This window comes from Lolium perenne, chromosome 4, assembly GCF_019359855.2.
Source record: "Lolium perenne isolate Kyuss_39 chromosome 4, Kyuss_2.0, whole genome shotgun sequence".
In the NCBI taxonomy this organism is placed as follows: Eukaryota; Viridiplantae; Streptophyta; class Magnoliopsida; order Poales; family Poaceae; genus Lolium; species Lolium perenne.
In genome coordinates, this window is record NC_067247.2 from 174,978,965 (window position 1) to 175,005,472 (window position 26,508).

The 26,508-nt window shown below is 43.2% G+C and overlaps 1 protein-coding gene across 1 annotated transcript in view; it reads left to right on the forward strand.

Moving 5' to 3' along the window:
- The window catches only part of LOC139839202 (uncharacterized), a 51,722-nt gene extending 28,031 nt beyond the window's left edge, over positions 1-23,691 (forward strand). Inside the window, exons 3-4 of the mRNA XM_071829251.1 lie at positions 22,612-22,873; positions 22,951-23,691. Of these exons, the coding sequence (XP_071685352.1) occupies positions 22,612-22,873; positions 22,951-23,396 (708 nt within the window). The 3' untranslated portion in view covers positions 23,397-23,691. The remainder of the gene's footprint in view (positions 1-22,611; positions 22,874-22,950) is intronic.
- Positions 23,692-26,508: the final 2,817 nt, after the last annotated feature.

Genomic DNA, 26,508 nt, shown 5'->3' on the forward strand with positions numbered 1-26,508 from the left:
GGGCCGCGCTGACAAGGTGGGGGCCACCTGTCGGCGCCTCTTTAAACAGCGAAACGGTACGCGGGATCTAAACCGTAGGATTAGACTAGGCGTGTGAACGTCGTCTTCTCCGACGAGCAGCGGGCTCCCTGGCGGCAAGCCTAGGGGGTCGGAGGGCGTACCAGGCCGGTGCAGGGGTCGGGCAGTAGGCGCGGAGAAGGTGTAGTAGATGGGGAAGCCCTGGGAGCAGCGGCGGCGCTCGGGGAAGCGCCAATCGAAGCAGAGCTTCCGCGGGCTCCGGCGGACTCGAGCTTGCGATTCGCGCAGCTCCGGCGAGGTGGTGCTAAATTGAGGTGGGGAGCTTGTTCAGAGGAGGGAGGGGAGCAAAGTGTGTGAAGAAATGGTGGGCTGAGGAGCTCTATTTATAGCAGGCGATGGAGGCCGTGAGGTGCTGCGGAGGAGCGTCGTCGGCGTGGCTTCTCCGTCGGTCGAAAGGGCAAGGCGAGGACGGCATCTTGTAGGCGTCGTCCTGGCGATGCTCAACGGCTAGCTGGCGCAGAGAAAAGGCGATGGGATGGCTCGGGAGCGTGCAGGGTTTGCGGCAGGGCGTGCGGCATTATTCGGTCGAGGACGACGGCGACGGTGCAGGGCAGGCACGGGCGCTCGTCTAGCGTGTAGAGGGCGGGGAGTAGCTGCTCAACATCGCGGTAGGGATGCAGGGCGAGGAGTAGGCTGCTCGAGCGCGCGACGGACCGGCGTGTCCAGGGCGCGCTCACCGCGTCGACTGGCACGCCCTGGCACGATTTGGACACGCGTGTTCTGGCCAATGCCGAGCCGTGGCGTTGCAGGGGCTTGTACCATTCGTGTCCTTGTGCTGTGTAGATGCTCCAGGACAAGGGCAAGAGTTGAAACGAGGGCTGGAGGTGGAGATGCCAAAGGTGGCCGGCATGGCCACGGTATGCATTAGACTAGGTTTTCTTTCCCTCTCCTCTCACTTTAATCGATCAAACAAGGTACTGGGGTGAAGCAGGGCTTGTAAGAGGGTGCAATGATCAAGAATTAAAGGGGTTTAGGGAAGAAACCAGTGTGTAATAGTGTGTGTCTCAATTTGGAAATGATGCCTGCCACCTGTTCGACACAATGGCCGCATGAACTTTTCTTTTGAATTTTGGAAATCTTTTTGGTGAATCTCATTTATATAATTAAGGTGATGTATTGGTGGTGGTGGTACTCAATTTGGAGTTGTTTTGCAAAATGTCAAAAGTGACATAATCTTCTCTTTATTTCAGCATCCCTTCTTGTCACTATTATTCTGGTCAACCTAGTCAACTCTAGCCATGATGGTCAACATCAAAGTTGCTCACCTTGACATGGTCTTGGATGACATAGCTTTGGTTGACCAAGTTTAGTTCAATAATTGAGAAAAACAGGGGGGTAAAGAGGTGAAGAAAATATTTTGGGGAGAAGTGACCATTATCATATGTATGTAGGATTTTTGATTTCTTGCTATTTGATTCTTGATCCAGGGATGCAATTGTGTTAGTTTATCACATTGAAGTATTTTAGAAGCAAGGGAGCAAGCAATCTTGGCCTTGGTTGAGGATTTGCTATTTTGCATAAAGTGTATGTGAGTGAGAAATGGGTTTTTCCTATTTTCTCTAATTCCCCTCAAATTAGGGTTTAGTGATCTTGGTTAGGGTTCACATAGCAATGTTTAAACATACTAACACTCATCATGGCAATTGCACAAAAGAAAATCACTCAAATGCATATATCTATATGTGGTACTATATGCATAGAAAAAGTTTTTGTTAATTGCAAATTTTGGGGTTTGGGGAAATTATCTTTCTTGTTTATTATTGTTGAAACTTGGGATGTTACACTAATGCAACCCCAGTGCATCCTCGGAGAAACGTGAGCGACAGCAGTGGCTAGGCGCAACAAGTACTGGAGAGAATTTGTTTGGAGGGGGAATAATAATAGGGCAGTGAAGCTCGCTAGCTTGGGGGTATGGAGTGAGTGGGGGAGAAGGTGGATGTCTCCGCGGTGCATACCGCTAACGCAAAACATCGTCCATGTTAACTAACTTAATAAATAAGTGGTTGGTCGGATCCTGGCTCTAAGTAGTGAGGTGCTACGTACGCTCACGTCACTGGGACTCTCGTTGGAGTTGAAACTACGACGGCCGGTTAACAGTAATTTTTCCCTTTTGTTTTGGATGTGGCTCAATATAATATGATAGATGGTACTCCCTCAGTACCAGTTTACTTGAGAAAACAATTCACTACTATTTTAGTCAATAAAATATAATATATATTTGATAAAAATATATAACATCAAATTAAGTATATCTCCTAATGTAGATGCAACGAGAAAGTTAGGAAATTATACATAACTTGTAAAACATTACCTTGGCTACCATTATAGGGAAACACTTCCTAGAACTTGGTAGGGGGTAAGGAAAAGTTTATTCCTTCTCTAGCTTATCACCCCCAGTAATGGGTTCATCCTTCCTAGAGTTATCATACCATTCTTGTCCCTGCATATTAGTTTGGCAAGGTTCACTTTCTAGTTCATCAATATTAACACCCCCAAAGTTAGTATCTAGGCACAAGGCCTCATCAGAACAATTATCATTTATTTAGGCAAAATAAAAATTATTAATAGATAGAGATGCATTATTAATAAACATATTATTCGTAGCATACCCCTCTTTGTCAACCTTATCTTTGTGATCCTCTTTTTCATCTTGTCACTCCTGCAAATGGTTATTTACGGGAACTACAAATACGCATTGTTCCTTACTCTTTATCACAAATGCATTGTCACTAAGATGTTCTTGACAATACTCAATAATATATTGCACGGTTTCGTATGCCATTTGCACGAACTCATTATTTCTGCTCATCATAAGTATTATAATTTTTCGGAGTAGCTCATAGGCATCTTCATAAAGAACATACTCTATAACTTCCCTATTAGAATCATTACTATATAATGACGCCAAAGATTTATCATAAGTATCAGCACATTGAAAGCAAAAAGATGTCTGGTGCACATACATTCAAGACATATTATTGGATACGAAAGACATAGTGTGTGAGCACAACATACTAATTACTTGATCATACATATCGTATATACATGTGCATGATTAGTAGTTATGAGTTCTTCTTCGTTGTATGCACCTTCTTCTTCTTTTAGAACCATGTGTAGAATAGGCGTCTTGGAAGACATGATTAGTAGATTTTTTTATAGATTTTTGTTTTATAATTATATTTTTATTTAAATATAAATTAATAAAGTAAGACAAATAGCAATAAATGGAAATAAATAATATGTGTGACTGGGAAGATAATGACCAAGCGATATACTCCCCGGCAATGGCGCCAAGTTGATGACTGGGTTTCCTACACCAGAATAGAGTTATTGTAGTACTTAACAACATCAAATATTTATTATAATATCGATCTCACGGGAGTTTTCCATAATGAAACTAAACAACCCCGCGGTTGCGTTCTCAATGCAACCACGATCACATCCAAACCATGGTTTGGAAATAGCCTATTTTATAGGTTGCTATGGATCTACTATAATCAACCAGAGAGTTTAAAGTAGTTGTATATAAGAACAAAAATTAAACAAGGTAAAGTAAATGCTAAAACTAAACTAAGGGGATGGTAATTGTAGGATTGAATGGAACCAAAGGTGGTTTCTAGGATTTCGGTCTCACTAGTATTAGAGAGACAAATATATGTGATCCAATATTATACAAGATATTCCTTAGGAAAATAAACTTTACCCATTTGATTACGGGGTTGTCACACATTTGTGCACTATGCGTACTTCTCACATGTCACTCGCATGTCAATAGTACACTTCCATATCAAATGATCTTGCGAACTCATCTTCGTGATCTATCTACATGAATACTAGATCACAACATATTTTAAGTTGGCACATTGGATCCTACCTCAACCTAGGACCGGGTCAATCACTCACACATGAATGAATAATAAGACATATATGAATATATCATCAAGATCACAACCATGGTCGATCTTTACAAATATACAAACTATAGAGGTAGAAAGGGGCGTTGATGGAGAACGCTGTGATGGATGGCGCGCACGGCCATGGGCCGTGGTGGTGATGGTGGCGCTCCCCTTATCCTCCTCTTCCTCTGATGTCTTGATGGTGGTGGTGTTGATGAACTATGGATGGAGGTGGCACGACGGCAGGGCTCCGTCGTATGAAGATGTGATGGAATTGGTGATGGTCGCTAGGGTTTCTCTCCTCCTTATATAGCCCCACACAGATCATGCTTTGCGTCTGGGATAACCCCAGTACTAGATATGGCTTTCAAGCCTTCAAAAATATTGTTAGGTTTGACAAAACGATCTGTATGGTCATATGGTGACCGTACCAGTGGCCGTTAAAGTTTTTTGACTCCTCCTGTAATTTTGGTGCCATTTCTTCATATGAACACTAATTGATGTGTTATCCAGCTCGTTGGATTTATATGAACAAGGGATGCAACAACATGGTCTTGGATATTTATTTTCTTATTATGGCAAATGACCCCTTCCACCCTTGAAACGGGTAAGTCCTGGTGCATGTAACTCCGCCATATAGCGACCATTTTTGCTCCTTTCCTCGTGCTTTGTCCATAAACCTTCAAAACGCCTGCACACATCAAAGACAAGGACATGTGGTAAAATCATACTAAAACTAATAGTTGTGGAAATCTCTCATGAAAACGAAAATGAAGCAATACTTGTAATCATGCATTTAGGACATAGATAGAGCTAGATAGAGCCTGCAATGAGATAAAAAAAAAGGTATATATTTATGTAACGAAATATATGCTGCTTTTTGAAATCATCAGGCATCTACCCTGACTTCTGAAGACCATATGTGATACTGCAACAAAGAAGAAGTGGTTTGCTAAAAATAATAATCTTATAGGAACACTAGTGGAAAATAGGGCTTCCGTGGGAGCCATTTGTCGCGGGCGCGCCTGCACCCGCGACAAATGGGGTGGCCACGTCGCTCTGAAGCCGGCAGAGACTTTGTCGCGGCCTTTTGTCGCGGGCCGTATTACGACCCGCGACAAAAGGCACCCCTTTTGTCGCGGGTCGTAATACGGCCCGCGACAAAATGGCCATGCCTATATAGACACGCAGCCAGCCCCCCCACCTCATTTTTTCCTTGGTGGTGAAGGTGGAGGTGTATGCTAGCTCATTTTTTCTACAAGTGCACAAGAGGTGTTTGATGGAATGCTTGTGAGAGGGATGCCACTTGATTTTATTTGATAAGATTTCTCCTCTTTTTGATCCTAAAAGGTTAGCAACTATTTTCTCGACTATATATCCATAGTCCGTACAATACTAATTTTAGCAAGGTGATTGCATCTGATACATATATAATTGTACTTATGATGCAGATGAGTCATCCATGGATGTACGGTAACCGATGTGCTCCCGCTTTCAGAGAGGGCGTGAATTCTTTCCTGCTTGTGGCCGAGGCCAACAAGTCGAAGAAAGGTTTTATGTGTTGTCCATGTCTAAAATGTAAGAACGAGAAGGATTACTCTTGCTCAAGAGACATTAAGAGCCACCTGCTTCGGTTTGGATTCATGTCCAGCTATAATGTTTGGACCAAGCACGGAGAAGAAGGGGTTATGATGGAAGACGGCGATGAAGAAGAAGATAATGATGACCAATACCGATCTATGTTCTCTGAATGCGATGATACCGCAATGGACGACAATGAAGAAGAAGGAGGTGAAGAACAGACATCAGATGATCCTGTTGATGATGATCTTCGTCGGGCCATTTCTGATGCAAGAAGAGACTGTGGCACGGATAAGGAGAGGTTGCAGTTCGACAAGATGTTAGAGGACCACCACAAATTGTTGTACCCAGGTTGTGAAGATGGGCAGAGAAAGCTGGGTAGCATATTGGAATTGCTGAAATGGAAGGCAGAGGTCGGTGTGAGTGACTCGGGATTTGAGAAATTGATGATAATATTAAAGAAGCTTTTTCCAAGAAATAATGAATTGCCCGTCAGTACATATGAAGCAAAGAAGCTTGTCTGCCCTCTAGGATTAGATGTGCAGAAGATACATGCATGCATTAATGACTGTATCCTCTACCGTGGTGAGAAGTACGAGAATTTGAATAAATGTCCGATATGTGGTGCATTGCGGTATAAGATCAGAAAAGATGACCCTGGTGATGTTGAAGGCGAGCCACCCAGGAAGAGGGTTCCTGCGAAGGTGATGTGATATGCTCCAATAATACCACGGTTGAAACGTTTGTTCAGAAACAAAGAGCATGCCAAGTTGTTGCGATGACACATGGAAGAACGTAAGAAAGACGCGATGTTGAGGCACCCCGCTGATGGTCGGCAGTGGAGGAACATCGGGAGAGAGTTCCCGGATTTTGCAGGTGAGGCAAGGAACTTATACTTTGGTCTAAATACAGATGGCATGAATCCTTTTGGGGAGCAGAGCTGCAGTCACAGCACCTGGCCCGTGACTTTATGTATCTACAACCTTCCTCCTTGGTTGTGCATGAAGCGGAAGTTCATTATGGTGCTAGTGCTTATCCAAGGCCCAAAGCAACCCGGCAACGACATTGATGTGTACCTAAGGCCATTAGTTGATGAACTTTTGGAGTTGTGGGCCAAACCAGGTGTACGTGTGTGGGATGAGCACACCGAGCAAGAATTTGACCTACGAGCATTGCTATTCGTAACCATCAATGATTGGCCTGCTCTTAGTAACATTTCAGGACAGACGAACAAAGGATACAACGCATGCACACACTGTTTAGATGAGACTGAAGGTAAATATTTGGGAAAAAGCAAAAAAGTTGTTTACCCGTACAATCATCGTTTCCTTCCGCGCAAGCATCCCTAAAGGAAAAAAACGCAAGCATTTCGATGGCGAGGCAGACAACCGTCTGAAACCTGTCCCCCGTAGTGGTGGTGATATATTTGACATGGTCAAGGATTTAAATGTTATCTTTGGAAAGGGTCCAGGCAGTCGGCCTGTTCCGAAAGACGCTGACGGACACGCGCCCATGTGGAAGAAGAAATCTATTTTTTGGGAGCTAGAATATTGGAAAGTCCTGGAAGTCCGCTCTGCAATCGACGTGATGCACCTGACCAAGAATCTTTGTGTGAATGTTCTAGGTTTTCTGGGCGTGTATGGGAAGACAAAAGATACATCAGAAGCACGGGAGGATCAGAAACAACATAAAGGACGAAACGGCAATCATCCAGGGAAGTTTGAAGGGTCTGGCAGCTACGCTCTTACCAAACAAGAGAAGGAGATCTTTTTTGAAGCCCTATTCAGTATCAAGGTTCCGTCTGGTTTCTCGTCGAATATAAAGGGAATAGTAAATATGAAGGAGAAAAAATTCCAGAACCTAAAGTCCCATGACTGCCACGTGCTTATGACACAGTTGCTTCCGGTTGCATTGAGGGGACTTCTACCAGAAAATGTTCGACTAGCCATTGTGAAGATATGTGCATTCCTCAACGCAATTTCTCAGAAGGTAATGGAACCAGAAACTTTGTCAGGATTACAGGAAGATGTGGTCGAATGTCTTGTCAGCTTCGAGTTGTTTTTCCCACCATCCTTCTTCAATATTATGACGCACCTACTCATTCACCTAGTTGAAGAGATTAGAATTCTCGGTCCTGTATTTCTACACAATATGTTCCCCTTCGAGAGGTTCATAGGAGTTTTAAAGAAATATGTTCATAACCGAGCTAGGCCGGAAGGAAGTATCTCAAAGGGCTACGGAACTGAGGAGGTCATTGAGTTTTGTGTTGACTTTATTCCTGACCTTAAGCCGATTGGTGTTCCTGAATCTCGGTATGAGGGGAGGCTGACTGGACAAGGCACACTAGGAAGGAAAGCAACGGTGTGCAGGGACAAGATTTCTTTCAATCAAGCACACTACACAGTTCTATACAATTCCAGCTTGGTGGCTCCGTACATCAAGAAACATAAGAATGTTTTACGAGAAATAAACCCGGGCAAGCCCCATTTATGGATTACACGTGAACACATGAATACCTTCGGCAGTTGGTTGCAAAGACATCTCATCTTTTCCATCGAAGCGGACACCACTGTCGTAGAGCAGCTGTACTTGTTGGCCAGGTTACCATCTTCAAACATATGTACATTCCTATAGGGATTCGTTGCATAGAAAACAAAAATTTCCTACCGCGAGAACGCAATCCAAGCCAAGATGCAATCTAGAAGATGGGAGCAATGAGGGGATGAACGAGACTAACCCTTGAACATTTCCAAAGCCTATAAGAGTAGGCTCTTATTGCTGCGGTAGACGATCACTTGCCGCTTGCAAAAGCGTGTAGAAGATCTTGATCACGGTGCCACAATCGGGCAGCACCTCCGTACTCAGTCACACGTTCGTTGTTGATGAAGACGACGTCCTTCTCCCCGTTCTAGCGGGCAGCAGAAGTAGTAGCTCCTCCTTGAATCCGGAAGCACGACGGCGTGGTGGCGGTGGCGGTGGAGATCTCCGGCGGAGCTTCACTAAGCGTGCGGGAGAAGAGGAGGAGAGAGGGGGCGGCTAGGGTTTGGGAGAGGGGGTGGCCGGCCTCCTTGGGTGCGGCCAAGGTGGGGTGGTTGTGATGGCCGCCCCCCTCCCCTATGCCCCTCATTATATAGGTGGATCCCCAAGTGTTGGACTACAAGTCTTCGAATAAGACCCCAACACTAGAACCTTCCATGTAGTAGGGAAACCTACCCAAGGTGGGAATCCCACTTGAGGTGGGATTCCCCCCTTCCATGTGGAGGGGTGGCCGGCCCCCTTTGGTTGAGTCCACCTTGGACTCCACCCTCTAGGGTTGGCCGTCCATGGGGAGGTGGAGTCCCTCCGGGACTCCTCCTTCCTTAGTGATTCCTTCCGGACTTTTCTAGAACCTTCTAGAACCTTCCGCAAAATCACCGGATCATTTTAAATCTTATAAAAATGACTTCCTATATATGAATCTTATTCTCCGGACCATTCCGGAACTCCTCGTGATGTCCGGGATCCCATCCGGGACTTCGAACAAAACTTCGAACTCCATTCCTTATTTCAAGTTCTACCATTTCAACATCAAACCTTAAGTGTGTCACCCTACGGTTCGTGAACTATGCGGACATGGTTGAGTACTCTCTCCGACCAATAACCAATAGCGGGATCTGGAGATCCATAATGGCTCCCACATATTCAACGATGACTTAGTGATCAAATGAACCATTCACATACGATACCAATTCCCTTTGTCACGCGATATTTTACTTGTCCGAGGTTTGATCATCGGTATCACTCTATACCTTGTTCAACCTCGTCTCCTGACAAGTACTCTTTACTCGTACCGTGGTATGTGGTCTCTTATGAACTTATTCATATGCTTGCAAGACATTAGACGACATTCCACCGAGAGGGCCCAGAGTATATCTATCTGTCATCGGGATGGACAAATCCCACTGTTGATCCATATGCCTCAACTCATACTTTCCGGATACTTAATCCCACCTTTATAAACACCCATTTACGCAGTGGCGTTTGATGTAATCAAAGTATCTTTCCGGTATAAGTGATTTACATGATCTCATGGTCATAAGGAATAGGTAACTATGTATCGAAAGCTTATAGCAAATAACTTAATGACGTGATCTTATGCTATGCTTAATTGGGTGTGTCCATTACATCATTCATACAATGACATAACCTTGTTATTAATAACATCCAATGTTCATGATCATGAAACCATGATCATCTATTAATCAACAAGCTAGTTATACAAGAGGCTTACTAGGGACTCTTTGTTGTTCACATAACACACATGTATCAATGTTTCGGTTAATACAATTATAGCATGGTATGTAAACATTATCATAAACACAAAGATATATTATAATAACCATTTTATTATTGCCTCTTGGGCATATCTCCAACAGTCTCCCACTTGCACTAGAGTCAATAATCTAGTTTACATTTGTAAAGATATAACACCTTGGCCTTCTGGTGCTTTATCATGTTTTGCTCACGAGAGAGGTTTTAGTCAACGGATCTGACACGCTCAGAAACGTATGTATTTTGTAATTCATTTGCGTCTCAACGCATCACTCATTTCCAAATGAGTTGGCATTAAATATGTTTGATCTTCTGGTGGAACCTTAATTCCGCGGTCCGAAATAAGTCACTAATATTGTCACATACAATATAGCTTCAAAGTTCTGACACTATCGGAACTACACCAAGTTCTCAAAGAACTTTTTGACTCAACATCCTCAGTCATTTGTCAAAACAATGACATACTCTGCCTTCGTTTGTAGAATCCATCACAATATTTAGAACTCTTCTAAATCTAACATAGACAACTTCTAGCTCATTGTGCTACCTTTAAAACAACACTTAGTCTTTTTTTTTTGAGATTGAAATTCTATTTTTATATGTGACAAAACAAATATCGGTGTAATCACCTTACAGCGATTTGTTTGTCATTTCTCCATACAAAACTATATATATATCCTTGGTTCTTCTAAAGTACTCAAGGATACTCTTACTATTTTTCAATGATCATCACATGAATCATTCTGGTACATGCTCATAACACTTCTTAGAGTACGGGACATCTGATTGTGTACATATTATTCGTGATCTATAATCACTCATGTGTTTTTACTCATTGAGTGTCAGATACACGTAAGTCTTGTTAAAACTTCACATGACAAGAACATTTTCTTAATATTTCTATATTGAACTATTTCAATATCCATTCTATGTACTTTGACTTAAACATATTATGTGTTTCAATCTATCTTCATAGATCTTGACACAAAATTTGTTTCAGTCCATATCCTTTCATTGAAGTTAATTTCTCAATGAAACCTTTTAATCAAGTATATAATTACATCATTTATAACCAACTATATGTCATCTACATAAGTATTATAAATATGTCTTAGCGCTCCCACTTAATTTCTTGCAAATGCAAGCCTCTTCATCGTCTCTGATGAAATCAAAAACTCTTTGACTATTTCATCTGGTGAAGATTCCAACTCCGTGATACTCACTTCATCCAATTGAAGTTTGTATACCTATCTAGTATTCAACGGACCAGCAAAACTCTTGGTCGTATCTTGTATACACCTTTAATACATACTTCTGTTAAGTAATGTATCTTGCCATCCTACTAGCATATCTCATAAAAGAAATATGTAGTGATTACTAGAATAATCCACATAGACTATAAGCATTGCTACGGAAGATCTAATCTTATCGTAGTCAACTCTTTGAACTTTGTCGTAAACAACTTTTCGACAAGTTAAACTTCTTCAAGGATATTTCATCCAAGTCCATCAATTTTATAGATCCATTTACTTTCAAAAAGTATTCATCTATTTTGGATTTCATGGCGTATAGCCATTTTAAACGGAGTCAGGGCCCATCATAACTTCTTTGTTTGTAGTTGGTTTATCATTGTTCAAAATCAATGCTTTGTCCACAAATCATTTATTTTATCACAAAGTAAACCATACCTACAAGGTTCAATATGTACTTCGATCTCCATGGCTAAAACACTTTGTAGTCATGGGAGCCATGATCGTTGTGGTCGCTTCCGGAACCAATTCTGATGCTGCGCTACTCTGATCATTATGCTCAGGTTCATAAACCTTATCAAGTTCTATTGTCCTCTCACTCAAATACTTCGCTAGAAACAATTTCTTGGGAATAAGAAACATTGACAAACACTTTTGTCTTTGTCTCCATAGTGGGAAGAATTCCCAATCAATTCTCTGGGATAACCAACAAAGACATTCATCCGATTTTGGTTGTAAACTTATTTACTTATGCTATGCATACCAAAATTTAAGAAAGGACCATTAGGATTCATACCCATGCCATAACTCGTATGGTGTCATTCCTACGGATCATGATGATGCTCTATTCAGTGTAAAAGCGGTAGTCTCTAAAGCATAATCCACAAAAATATAATGGCTTTATTTTATTTTATCTCATCATTAATCCAACAAAGTTTGGATACATCTCTTGGATACTTCATCATCACTATGATACTCCAAGAAACGTGAGTTGTAGAATAATTTCATAACTCTCTTAGATGTTCGCTAAAACTCGTAATTCAAATATTTCCACCATGATCCAATCATAGATATTTGACTTTTCTATTACGATGATTTCCAATTCATGCTGAAAATTATTTGAATCCATTCAAATGTTTCAAACTTCTTCCTTATCGAATATATCCACATATATATACTCAATTCATTGTTGGAAGTTTTCATGAAGTAGAAGAATCTCCCGCACACAACTATGCCCAGTGAGCCACATACATCATCATGTATGTTTTCACTAAGTTAGTTGCCCGTTCAACTCTTGGCCTATGAACGGTATTTTAGTCATTCTCTTTAGAAAAGATTTGCAAGTGCCAAACGATTCAAAAAATCAAATGACTCCAAAAATCCATTTGCATGGAGTTCCTTCATGCGTTCCTTTCTAACATGACCTAAATAGCGGTTCCACAAATAAGTGGAATTCAAATCATTTGCCTTATGGAATTTTAGCGTCAGTGTTATGTATGTGTGTTTCACCATTAAAATTTATAATAACTTATCCATCGTACATGGAGTAACGTCATAATTTGAACAACTCATTGTTTTTATTTGACAAGAGCAAAATAACAATTATTAAGTTCTTTATTATAAATTCTAAGGGCTAGATAGAATGCCAACGATGAACATAATAACACTTTATTTTTGTTCCAGACGTGCATTTCTATCATATTCCTTGTCAGTCACTTCGGCCATTGAATTCTTGTATTGCGTTGTTTTGTATGACACTTCATACCAACCAATATGGTACAAATACCCAAGAATTTCATTGTGTGACTAAACGAGGAATACATCCATAACATGTATATCATTTATATACACCTGAGCTAGACTTTCTAGTCTTTTCTTTCTTTCTGCCAATAATCTTTTGTAGTTTCTCTTTTAGCTTTCCTCATTATTCAGAAAAACACTTCAACATCAATAACTTCTAGGTTTGTTGGTCAAATACCAATAACCTTGAGGTTCTTACTTTGAAGTTGATCATCATATGACAAGTGTTTCAGATTTCACTATTAGTAACTTTGTAATATGATGAACAATTTCACTCATAATTTTATCCATCATATCATGACGACTTTTCGAGACCATGTCTGTACATGCTAGGCTCGTAAAGTATAACCTTAGTATTCGCATGTGCAAATCTGGCTTGCACCCGTTGTATGCACACGTAGAATCTATAACACCCGATCATCACGTGATGCTTCGATACGACGAGTCTTAGCAACGGTGCATACTAAGGATGATAACTTCATGGATATGCGAATATTATTATTGCCCCAATAGTTGGAGGATTGTGACGCCTGGCGTCTTCAACCTTCATACATTCCCATAAAACTTATGAGTTTATGTAGTCTCACCAAATTATATTCTATCATCTTGCAATAAGGTCTTAGATATCACACATATCTCATACCTTGATTATTTCTGAAAACTAAATTTTCAGCTCCTTACTTTTCAAACAAATTTGAACTTCGATTTTCTCGGAGACAAGATAACTTTATGTACTAATTGAAACCATAGCTCTTTGAATCAACAATGTGAGGTTTACTAAAAGTTTTCTATAGGACTTAATCACTTCTTGATTCTTTAACAATACGGTACCAGTCTGTAAAGTTTCTTGTCAGATTTTAACAGTATTTCTATCTCAATAACAAGACTAGCGCATGGTAGAAAAACGGATGCCAATACTACAAAATTAATTCAAAATACTACTCAGACTATGTTTATGATAATTAGTTCATGTTTTAATCTAATTACTAATGAACTCCCACTTAATACAACATCCCTCATAGTTGTTAAGTGGTACACGATCCAAATCCACTACACCAAAACCGATCATCACGTGAGATGATGTAGCTTCAATGGTGAACATCAACATGTTGATCATATCATCCATATGACTCGTGTTCAACCTTTCGGTTTCTATTGTCCCGAGGCCATGTCTGTACATGCTAGGCTCGTTAAGCAAACCCAAGTATTCCGCGTGTGCAACATGGCTTACACCCGTTGTATGTGAACATTGAGTCTATCACATCCGATCATCACGAGATGCTTCGAAACGACAAACTGTACGACGGTGCATACGAGGTGAGAACACTTTATTATCTTGATATTAATGTGAGGGATCATCTTATAATGCTACCGTCGTGATCTAAGCAAAATAAGATGCATAAAAGGATTAACATCACATGCAGTTCATATGTGATATGATATGGCCCTTTAGTCTTTGCGCCTTCGATCTTCATCACCAAAGCACGAACATGATCTCCATCATCAACGGGCATGATCTCCATAATCGTCGGCGTAGCGTCAAGGTTCATGGCGCCGTCTTCATGGTTGTTCACCTCATGTAGTAACTATTACAACTACTTTGAAATACTACTCAACATGAAATATAAAGACAACCATAAGGCTCCTGCCGGTTGCCACAATGCAATAATGATCATCTCATACATATTCATTATCACATTATGGCCATATCACATCACCAAACCCTGCAAAAACAAGTTAGACGTCTCTAATTTGGTTTGCATATTTTACGTGGTTTAGGGTTTTCGAGAGAGATCTAATCTACCTACGAACATGAACCACAACGGTGATACTAATGTTGTCAATAGAAGAGTAAATTGAATCTTCACTATAGTAGGAGAGACAGACACCCGCAAAGCCTCTTATGCAATACAAGTTGCATGTCGAACGAGGAACAAGTCTCATGAACGCGGTCATGTAAAGTTAGTCCGGGCCGCTTCATCCCACTATGCCACAAAGATGCAAAGTACTCAAACTAAAGACAACAAGAGCATCAATGCCCACAAAACCATTGTGTTCTACTCGTGCAACCATCTATGCATAGACACGGCTCTGATACCACTATAGGGATTCGTTGCATAGAAAACAAAAATTTCCTACCGCGAGAACGCAATCCAAGCCAAGATGCAATCTAGAAGATGGGAGCAACGAGGGGATGAACGAGACTAACCCTTGAAGATTTCCAAAGCCTATAAGAGTAGGCTCTTATTGCTGCGGTAGACGATCACTTGCTGCTTGCAAAAGCGCGTAGAAGATCTTGATCACGGTGCCACAATCGGGCAGCACCTCCGTACTCGGTCACACGTTCGGTGTTGATGAAGACGACGTCCTTCTCCCCGTTCCAGCGGGCAGCGGAAGTAGTAGCTCCTCCTTGAATCCGGCAGCACGACGGCGTGGTGGCGGTGGCGGTGGAGATCTCCGGCGGAGCTTCGCTAAGCGTGCGGGAGAAGAGGAGGAGAGAGGGGGAGGCTAGGGTTTGGGAGAGGGGGTGGCCGGCCTCCTTGGGTGCGGCCAAGGTGGGGTGGTTGTGGTGGCCGGCCCCCTCCCCTATGCCCCTCATTATATAGGTGGATCCCCAAGTGTTGGACTACAAGTCTTCGAATAAGACCCCAACACTAGAACCTTCCATGTAGTAGGGAAACCTACCCAAGGTGGGAATCCCACTTGAGGTGGGATTCCCCCCTTCCATGTGGAGGGGTGGCCGGCCCCCTTTGGTGGAGTCCACCTTGGACTCCACCCTCTAGGGTTGGCCAGCCATGGGGAGGTGGAGTCCCTCCGGGACTCCTCCTTCCTTAGTGATTCCTTCCGGACTTTTCTAGAACCTTCTAGAACCTTCCGCAAAATCACCGGATCATTTTAAATCTTATAAAAATGACTTCCTATATATGAATCTTATTCTCCGGACCATTCCGGAACTCCTCGTGATGTCCGGGATCCCATCCGGGACTTCGAACAAAACTTCGAACTCCATTCCATATTTCAAGTTCTACCATTTCAACATCAAACCTTAAGTGTGTCACCCTACGGTTCGTGAACTATGCGGACATGGTTGAGTACTCTCTCCGACCAATAACCAATAGCGGGATCTGGAGATCCATAATGGCTCCCACATATTCAACGATGACTTAGTGATCGAATGAACCATTCACATACGATACCAATTCCCTTTGTCACGCGATATTTTACTTGTCCGAGGTTTGATCATCGGTATCACTCTATACCTTGTTCAACCTCGTCTCCTGACAAGTACTCTTTACTCGTACCGTGGTATGTGGTCTCTTATGAACTTATTCATATGCTTGCAAGACATTAGACGACATTCCACCGAGAGGGCCCAGAGTATCTATCCGTCATCGGGATGGACAAATCCCACTGTTGATCCATATGCCTCAACTCATACTTTCCGGATACTTAATCCCACCTTTATAAACACCCATTTACGCAGTGGCGTTTGATGTAATCAAAGTATCTTTCCGGTATAAGTGATTTACATGATCTCATGGTCATAAGGAATAGGTAACTATGTATCGAAAGCTTATAGCAAATAACTTAATGACGTGATCTTATGCTATGCTTAATTGGGTGTGTCCATTACATCATTCATACAATGACATAACCTTGTTATTAATAACATCCAATGTTCATGATCACAAAACCATGATCATCTATTAATCAACAAGCTAGTTATACAAGAGGCTTACAAGGGACTCTTTGTTGTTCACATAACACACATGTATCAATGTTTCGGTTAATACAATTATAGCATGGTATGTAAACATTATCATAAACACAAAGATATATTATAATAACCATTTTATTATTGCCTCTTGGGCATATCTCCAACAATTCCAAGGGTACGAGATAAATGGGAATACATTTTACACGATCGACCAAGATAAAAAGAGCACCAACCAAAACAGTGGTGTCCGCTTCGATGCAAAAGACGAGAATGGGCAAAGCACCACATATTATGGATACATAGAGGAGATATGTGAACTTGACTATGGACCCACTTTTAAGGTCTCTTTGTTTCGGTGCAAATGGGTAAAGCTCAGCGGTGTACATATAGACAATAAGTACGGTATGACAACAGTGGATCCCAACAATCTTGCGTACATGGACGAGCCATTTGTCCTAGCCAAAGAGGTGGCTCAAGTTTTCTACGTGAAGGACATGTCTAGCAAATCGAGAAAAAGAAATCAACAAAATAATACATCAACGGAGGAGCCAAAGCGCCACATAGTTCTTTCTGGGAAAAGAAACATAGTGGGAGTGGATGACAAGACAGACATGTCAGAAGATTATAATAAATTTAAAGAAATTCCGCCCTTCACGGTGAAAATTGACCCAAGCATTTTGCTAAATGATGAAGATTCTCCATGGCTACGGCGTAGAAGATCACAATAGTAGATGGCGATGTAAGAATGTATTCCCAAGACAATCTCTACATTTATGTAATAATAAGAACCCTTTCCCCAACACTGTTAGAGGAGACGGAGTCTTTCACGGGCTTGCAGGGAAATTTTTCCGAGGAGCAGCTTCCGAAGATGCCGTAGGGCGTGTGCACCAACGACATCTTCGAGAAGCTGCGCCACGGGAGATTTGCCATGTGAATGAAACTGTGTTTGGCTTGTTGATCTGCTTGGCAAGGCGAATCGATGCTCCTTTTATAGGCACGGCACCGCTTCGACTTTGTATTGTTCCTTCGACAGGGCGTCGTGCGCTACATGCTTTATCTCATCGAGCAGTGCGTCCACCCACGCGTCCTTATCCTACCGACAGCTTTAGTCTCGGTTGCAGCCACCAACCGTGACAAAAGGTTACCGACACATCCTTATCCTGCCGACAGCTTTAGTCCCGGTTGGAGCCACCAACCGTGACAAAAGGTTACCGACACATCCTTATCCTGCCGACAGCTTTAGTCCCGGTTGGAGCCTCCACCCGGGATGAAAGTTTCGCGCGCCACTTCGTTCCCGCCTATTTTCTTCCCGCATTCCCGCCATTTTTCCACTATATATATGTAGGCTTGGACTCATATCTGCAAACCTCATCACTCTCTCCCATGGCTTCCATCGTATGTCTAAAACCCCGGGAGGCGGAGGCGCTTTGCGCCTCGAACTACCCCTGCCCGCCCGGCTACCGCGTACCGACCGGCTGGTTGCTAAGCGTCGGAGGCGTACCGGTCCCTCCTATCCCTCTAGGTGTGCCACGCGAGATGGCCATCATGAACCACTACTATTTAGAGCTCACGCCTGAGCAGCGGAGGAATCCCCAGTGGCATCCCGACTACAACCCGACTTGGGACTAGGGCTGGAATTCGAGTCGAGCCGAGCCAGCTCGGCTTGACTCGCTAAAGCTCGGTCAACAATCGAGTTAGCTTGACTCGACTCGTTTAACAATCGAGTCCAGATTTGAAACTCGGCTCGACTCGCAAATCTCGCGAGTAACTCACGAGTAGCTCGTTTAAAATTGTCAAATAGAACATGTAATATGTAAAATGCATTTTCCCCGAATATTTGGGCATAAATAACGAACAACAAGCATTAGGACTATGGTACCACAAAAATATAAACCACAATGATCAATATATCATCAGCATAAGATTGCCAAGTTGAGAAACGACAAATATATTTGCGCATTTTGGTGAGCTTGGGCCAAATTCATTTTTATCGAGCTAAACGAGCTACTCGCGAGTTCGATGAACTCGGCTCGTTTAGCTTGAACTCGTTTAACAACAAAATATGAAACTCGGCTTGGCTCGTTATAAACCGAGTTCGAGTCGAGGCGAGTCGAGTCACGAGTTACTCGTTTAGCTCGCGAGTTTCGAATTTTAATTCCAGGCCTACTTGGGACAGCTTCTTCATCAATCGGCGTGAGAGGGCGGTTGCCAGGTACAAGGAGGACGGCCCGCCTCCTTCGAACTTCAACGAGGCCGGCCGTCGGATGTGGTGGCGCGGCCGGACTCTCCAGAGCATCATGGCCTATCGTGGCCCCCGCCTGCGCTACCTGACAAGGTATTAACTTGTCAATGCCTATGGATTGTAGGCTATGGTTTAGTTGGAAGTAGAGGGCAAGTAGATCTCGAAGGTTTCAGCCGAAAAGTACTCGACGATTATGAAAACTAGGGTTTGTAAACAATGATTCGATGATCTCTGCGTCCCTCGACTCCACCTTATATAGGAGGCGGAGCCGAGGGATTCGTGCTGTACAAGTTACAAAGTCCGGGAAGGTTTCTAACTCATCCCGCAAGATTACAAATAAGACTTTCTATTACAACTCTAGCTTTCCTTAATACTATCTTGGGCTTCCGAATCTTCTTATTCTTCGGGTAGTGGGCCTTCAGTAAACCCCGGGTACTATCTTCGGCAGGCCCATTTGGGATGCCTATGTCAGTAGCCCCCGAGATTTTGCTTGAATCGTAGGGTCAAGGAAAATCTCCACTGTTTATTTTTATTCAACAGCTTCGACTTTTCTATATTTCTTCTCATAAACATCTATATTGTACAGGGATAATGGTAGTTGGGGCTAGTTCATCTGACGGATCAGGTACTAGTTAACTGCTCTAGTGGCAATCCGCAAAAACCTACTTCAAGATCACGTCCCTGGACATGACCTCGGGATACCGGTGTAAACTTCGACAGGTGCCGCTTAAGGTCTTACCATTCTGTCGAGTCCCAGTAAAATTTATCGGGTACCTAACGCGTCCGTTAGGATTTTTCTTCGTATCTGTTGATACGGATAAAAGTAGCAGAGCGCAGTCTTCGGCGATGCCACGCCCAGCAGAACGGATCTGGGGTCTTATCTTCGCAAATTTGCGGCATTCAGAAATTGATCGCAACTTTGGCGTTCTGAGAATATATTGTCGAGTGCTTTTTCGGCTGTTGGAATGGCACATTTTATCGAGTCAAAGATGACTTATATTGCTCTCCCGATGGGAGTATATGCAGAGTTATTTATAACTCGAAATATACTCTTTTGTTCTTCTATCTTTCTTTTTCTCTTTCTTTCTTTATTTTTTATAATTTCATCGGGCACGCGAGCAGCGTTCCCGATGGGAGTAGCCCCCGAGGCTACAGCCAAGGACTTGTACTTGGGTGTAGGCTCCACGCCTTATGCCGCTATATTTTCTTTTATCTCCCAAAGTTTTATAATTTCTCGGGTGCGCGAACAAATATTTATATTTGGTCATAGGCTCACGCCATTTCCATCTTGTCCTTCTGGATCTTTTCCTTTTTTCCAAAGTAGCCCCCGAGCATTTGATCAAAAACTTGTATTTGATCAAAGGCTCAACATTATTTTCCCGTGTCGCCTTTTATGAAGCTGTTGAGTCGATTTTTTTTCTTCTGCCAAGATGACGTTGTTGCTGACGATAGCCTTGATTACTTGTCAAAAATTTGCGACAAGTCTTTTCTCGCTGCCATGCGGGCCCAATTAATCCACTATCTTGACACGTCGTGCAAGTGGGGGACACACGTCCTCCGCTTTTTCTGGCGCACGCACCGTAACTTCCCCAACGTTGAATTACTTTTTACCCTTGTTGCCACGTGGCTATCATCTGTCACACATTTTCCTTATCCAACGGTTCGTCGTTTCACCGCACCCCTATATAAGTTCGTCTTCTTCCTCCTTGAGCACTTCCGCTCGCGCCGTCCTTCTTCTCTCATCTGCAAATTCCTCCTGCGATCCACAGCCTCCTAAACTCCTCGCCTCCAAGCTGCGAATCCTGCGCCATTATTGATGCCACCTCGTCGATTGACAAGGCACAGCACGCCGGAGTCCTCCATGGCCGCCGTGGATCTTGGGTCGGCGGAGTGGGAAAGATCGAAGATTTCCACTCAAGACATCAACATGCTCAAGAAGCTGGGGATCAGCAAGAAACCCAAGGCACTGTGCTTCCCCCGTGAGGAAAGCTACCCAACCCCTCCAATGGGGTACCGGGTAAGTTTTGTCGACCACCTCATCCGCGGTCTTTCCGCCCCCATTCATCCTTTTCTCCGTGGACTTCTTTTTATCTACGGTCTGCAACTCCACCACCTCACGCCAAATTCAATCCTCCATATCTCTATTTTCATCACTCTGTGCGAGGCCTTCCTTGGTGTCCAGCCTAACTGGGCGCTATGGAAGCGCATTTTCTTCTGCCGCCGGAATGGCTCGCCCAATGTCGCCTATAATATAGGCGGCGTTGTGATTTCTGTTCGGCCCACTGTCGACTACTTCGACGTCAAGCTTCCTGACTCAGTTCAAGGATGGCGCAAGAAGTGGTTGTACATTCAGGAGGAGAACCATGGATGTGCGGAGGACAACATACCTCCTTTTGATGGCGCCGAGAAAATCTTTCGCCGCCGCTCCGGGGACGCGGAGGCCACCGATGAAGAAAAAACGTCGACAGAAACCTTGATGGCTCGCATCCACGAGTTGCAAAATACTCGCGGCAAAGAATTATCGGGTATCCAAATCACTGCATACTTTCTTAGGACTAGAGTGCAGCCACTTCAAGCTTGCAAGTATCCTCTCTGGAAATATGCTGGCGAGAAGGATGAAGATCGGCTATCGGTGGATTTGGAGGTCAAAGACTTGGAAAAGCTTGTCCGAAAAATCTCATCTCTCAGCAAAAATGATCCTGTCCCTGCTTCTTGTCGTGTAAAACCATTCAGCGCCGCCAATCCACTCCCCCAGGTAATCTTTGTCTATTGTCTTGTTGTTGCTTTGCTAACTTTTTTGTAACTTCTTTTCTGACGTCTCTCCCTATTTTATTTTGCACAGAATCATCCAGACCTTGTCTCGCTTCCTCCTCTTCCTGAAGGTGGAGAAGTCGAAGAAAGGGCTATTGTCACTGATGACAATCAAGAAGCTCCGTCTTTTGTGAATGAACCCGTGGATTCTCGAAAATCTGCGGGATCTTCCGAAGGCACTGCGTCGGCACTATCTCCTCCTCCCGCTGTTTCTCCAAAAGGCAAAAGGAAGAGGAATGATGTCGAAGATTCCGGCACTTCCAAAGCCGAAGAAGTTGATCCTTCACGTCAGAAGGCAGCTTATGATCCTTATCTTGAATCCCCCGTCAGCTCGTAAGTCATTTTTATTTCTCCTTATTTCTGTACTCGAAATTTTTGTCTTGTCTTGCTTTTTATGCTGTCGATTTTTAATCACAGCGATGATGAGGAAGAAGTACCAACTTTTGACGTGGCTCCTCGGACGAGCACGTCACATACTTTACTTGCCTCGGATACGCTAGTTGAAGGAGAAGAATCCTCGCCTCCTCAACAAAACGTCGTCACCACTACTCCGCCATCAAGCCCCCTTGCTCCTTCACCAAAAAGGACAAGGATTGAAACGATCATTGAGCCTGCCCCTCAATTGGGTAGCTCTTCTACTCCGCTCTTGGATGATGTAAGTTTTTTAATTTTCTTGCCAATATCTATATTTCCTCTATTTCCTTTTTTACGCCTTCATTCTTTTTCCATACCGATGTTTCTCTTTCTTTGTTCTTCTTTGACAGCCTATGATCAAAGAGCTTATCCGCATCAGATCCCAATTCATTGGGTATCGTGAGTATGCCAGCAGAACTGAAGGTAATAACTTTTTTGCTATCGTTGTTTCTGTCTTCTTGCTCCTGTTTTTTGTCGCAATTTTTACCTTTCTTTTCTATTTCGAAAGAGAAACTTGCAGAGGCCAACAAGTTTGCCGACACTCTTGCTCAAAAACTGGAGCAAAGTGAAGCGGCCCGCAAGAAAGCCGAACTTGTTGCTAGCGAAGCTAAAGCAGAGGCTGATGAAGCCAAGGCAAAAGCTGCTAGTGTCGAGGAGCTGCAGAAGAGACTTGAGGATGCTGAAGCTGCATTAAATGAGCACAAAGCCGCACAGGCTGCTCGTGAAAAGGGAATCCTCAAGCGCCTGAATTCGCAAAGTCGGCGCTTCAAAGGTAATTTTATCGATCCCTTCTATTTTTATAGGACCTTCTTTTTCTTGCTTTTGACCAACGTTTATTTCCTGTGGTAGGCCAAACAAACCAAGAGTTTGATCTGGAGAATCCCGACAATGATCCTCTCCTTGACGCACTTTCTTATCTGGAGTTTCATGGATCCGAAATTCGTGAAGGTGTGGTGAATGCTGACGCGGGATTGTCAAAGCTATTCCCCTACTTCTTCCCGAAGAAAGAGGAGCCCAAGACTTTCCTTGCCCTTGCCCAGAGCTTCAATCCATCAGAGGACCTTGGACTGAAAATGCGCCAGGAGAATATGAAGATTGCTGTCGAGAGCACTGTTGCATTGGTCGCTGACAGCCAACAAACTGTTGACTGGATGAAGGTTGGCGACACCGAGCAGATAGAGCAAACAAAATGGCGGTCTTTGATCAAGGCAGCCAAGCCCAATACGAAGAAAATTCTGGCCTATCTCGGGATCAAGCCATCTTCAACTCCTAGCTCATCGAGGCCGGAGGTCTAGTTGCATGCCTCTTTGTTTTTTGCTTTCTCTGTCTCTTTTGCCCTTGTCGCCAATTTAGCTGTGGCGACAATTATCCTGGTAGTCCTTTTGGAGAAACTTCTTTTGTAATGTCTATGTAAATTTTTCTAGAAATTAATGAAATTCCTTCTGGCACTATCATTGATTCTGGCGCTTTCTTTTCCAGTTAATATTTGATAACTATTCGACCAATCCTTGCTCTGCCGATGCTTCACCTGCTTCTTCCTTCTCGAAGAAAATGATAGTTGATAACGACCCCCTTGAAGGTTCTTCGAGCAAACATTTCTCGGAGGATTTGCAAGAACTTCGACAACAACTTCAGTCCATGAAGAAACAAACTCTGGCAATGATGGAACAGTCTCGAAAAGCATCCGAACAAGAAAAACTTGCTCTCCAACAAGCCAAAGAGGCTATGGCTGCCAAGGATACTGCTGTATTGGAAGCAAAGGAAGCCACTACCCGAGAAAATAGCATGCTCGAGCTAATGTTGGAGGCTAGCACAGATATGTTAGGTATGTTTTTCCAACCTCACAATGCCTCCTCTTTATTTTGCTGTGCCCCCCTTCAAATTTCTTGCCTTGTCGCTTAATAGGCTTGGTTCTTGATGCTGCCGCCGAAGATCGAAGAGTAAACGAGAGAACAAATCTTCTTGTCAATCTTTCCCTTAACCATGGCTGTTTATTCTGGGCCTCCCCTGAACGAACCCAGCAAATTGTCAGGTTCCAAGATCATGCTTGCCAAGTGCGCGAATTTCTCAATTTTTGCACGACAACATTAACCCTTGTTTATAAGACTTTGTTTCCTCGAAATGAAGTTCCCAAAACTCTTCCTGAATTGCTGGAGGTATTCAGGGATGCTCCCCGCATTCATAATTTTGTGCGAGCTCAATTGACTGCTGGAGCAAGGTTCGCCATGATTATGATAAATATTTGCCATCCAAAATTAGACCTGACGAAGATTGTTGCTGATTGCCTGGCCAAGAAATCGCGGCGAAAAAATGATATTGACACAATTAATGAGATGGTAACTCCTGTAGCCGAGTCGATGATAGATGAGCTTCTTCGGATGGACTCAGAATTCTTCGTCAAGGGGTCCTATGCTGAACATAAAACAACCAGAGGCTTGTCCATAGATAGTATTTTAGGCTTTGACTGATTTGTACCATATTGGAAAACATTATGTCTGTATCTTTTTTGATTTCTTTTTTTATTTCCGAAGAAATTTGTTGTATATTTTAAAGTGCTCTATATTGTTGGAGCCCCCGAGCCTTCTGGCTAGAGTTTGTACTGTTTTTTCCATTTCGAAGATTTTTCCTCTTGTCGTAAGAAGATATCTTTATTTTTTCACCAAATAGGTTGCAAGCCTCCGAGTATCTTAATGTCGAAGTTCTATTTTGTTGCGAGGTTCTTGGACCAAAGCAATAAGATTTTTGACGTGTACACTATATTTATAATTGTTAGCTTCCGATATTTGGCGAGGTATTTAGTGTACCAAGGCGAAATATTTTGGTAAGTCTAGTTTGTCTATATTGTACGTATTTTGAGACTTGAAGGCGTTGAGCCCCCGAGCGTGTCGAAGAATAAGAAATATATCTCCACTATCTTTATTATATTGCAGCACCGCGAGCCTGCCTCATTAAAAACCTTTCCGGCCCCACTCGGTGCCCCGAAAAGGAAAAGAGTGCGTCTGAAAATTCGCGGGCGTTTCAGTACATTGTATTTTTACATAGAAGGACTATATTTCGACTCTAGGCGTAGAACCGCCTGAGCTGTGCTACGTTCCAGGGGTTTTTCTCGGGAGCCCCCGTCTTCTTGTCCTTGATCCTGTATGCTCCTCCGTCGATGACTTCCGTGATGACGTAAGGACCTAGCCATGGTGATTCGAGCTTCTCAGTGCTTTTTTGATTTAACCGCAAGACCAAATCCCCGACCTGAAAGGACCTTGGCCTTAACCATCGACTGTGGTAGTTTTTGAGGTCTTGCTGGTATTTGGTGACTCGTGAGAGTACTTCATCTCGAGCTTCGTCGAGTGCATCCATATCATCCTCCCGAGCTTTTTGTGATGTTTCTTCGTCATACTCTGTTACTCTTGGAGAATCATGCTCTATTTCAATTGGTAATACTGCTTTGGCTCCGTGGACGAGAAAAAACGGAGTTTGTTGTGTCACCGTATTTGGTGTTGTTCGGATGCTCCACAAAACACTTGGCAATTCCTCTGGCCAAGTATGTCGAGCTTTTTCAAGTGGCCCTAGCAGGCGCTTCTTGAGGCCATTGCAGATGATACCATTGGCTTTCTCGACTTGTCCGTTAGTTTGCGGGTGCCCAACTGACACAAAGTGCAATTTAATGCCTACTTCTGCACAGTATTCCTTGAATTCCTTGGATGTGAAGTTTGAACCATTATCTGTAACAATGCTATGAGGCACGCCAAACCGAAAAACGAGGCCTTTCACAAACTTTATTGCCGACGCTGCATCTGGTGAATTTATTGGCTTCACTTCTACCCACTTGGTGAATTTGTCGACAGCGACCAGCAAGTACTCATACCCTCCAGGCGAAGCTTTGTGCAACTTGCCCACCATATCGAGTCCCCATTGGGCAAAGGGCCACGACAATGGTATTGGTGTTAATTCCGCCGCTGGAGAGTGAGGTTTTGCGGCAAATCTTTGACACGCGTCGCAAGTTCTTACTATTTCCTTGGCATCCTCGATTGCTGTCAACCAATAGAATCCTGCCCGAAAAACTTTGGCTGCAATAGCTCGACTACTTGCGTGGTGGCCACATATTCCTTCGTGTACATCCTTCAGAATTATTCTTCCTTCCTCGGGTGTGACACACCTTTGCAGAATGCCTGAAATACTTCGCTTGTATAATTCCCCTTTGATCACTGTGAAAGCTTTGGATCGTCGAATAACTCGCCTTGCCTCAACTGGATCGTCGGGTATTTCTTTCCTGAGGATATATGGTATATATGCTTGCATCCAAGGAATTTCTACCATCATCACAAGCTCTTGGTCCTCTTCGTCCTCCGAGGTTTCTTTGAGGGGCGCCGAAGTTTTCTCTTCTTTTGCTTTTTTCTGTACCTTTTTCGGCTT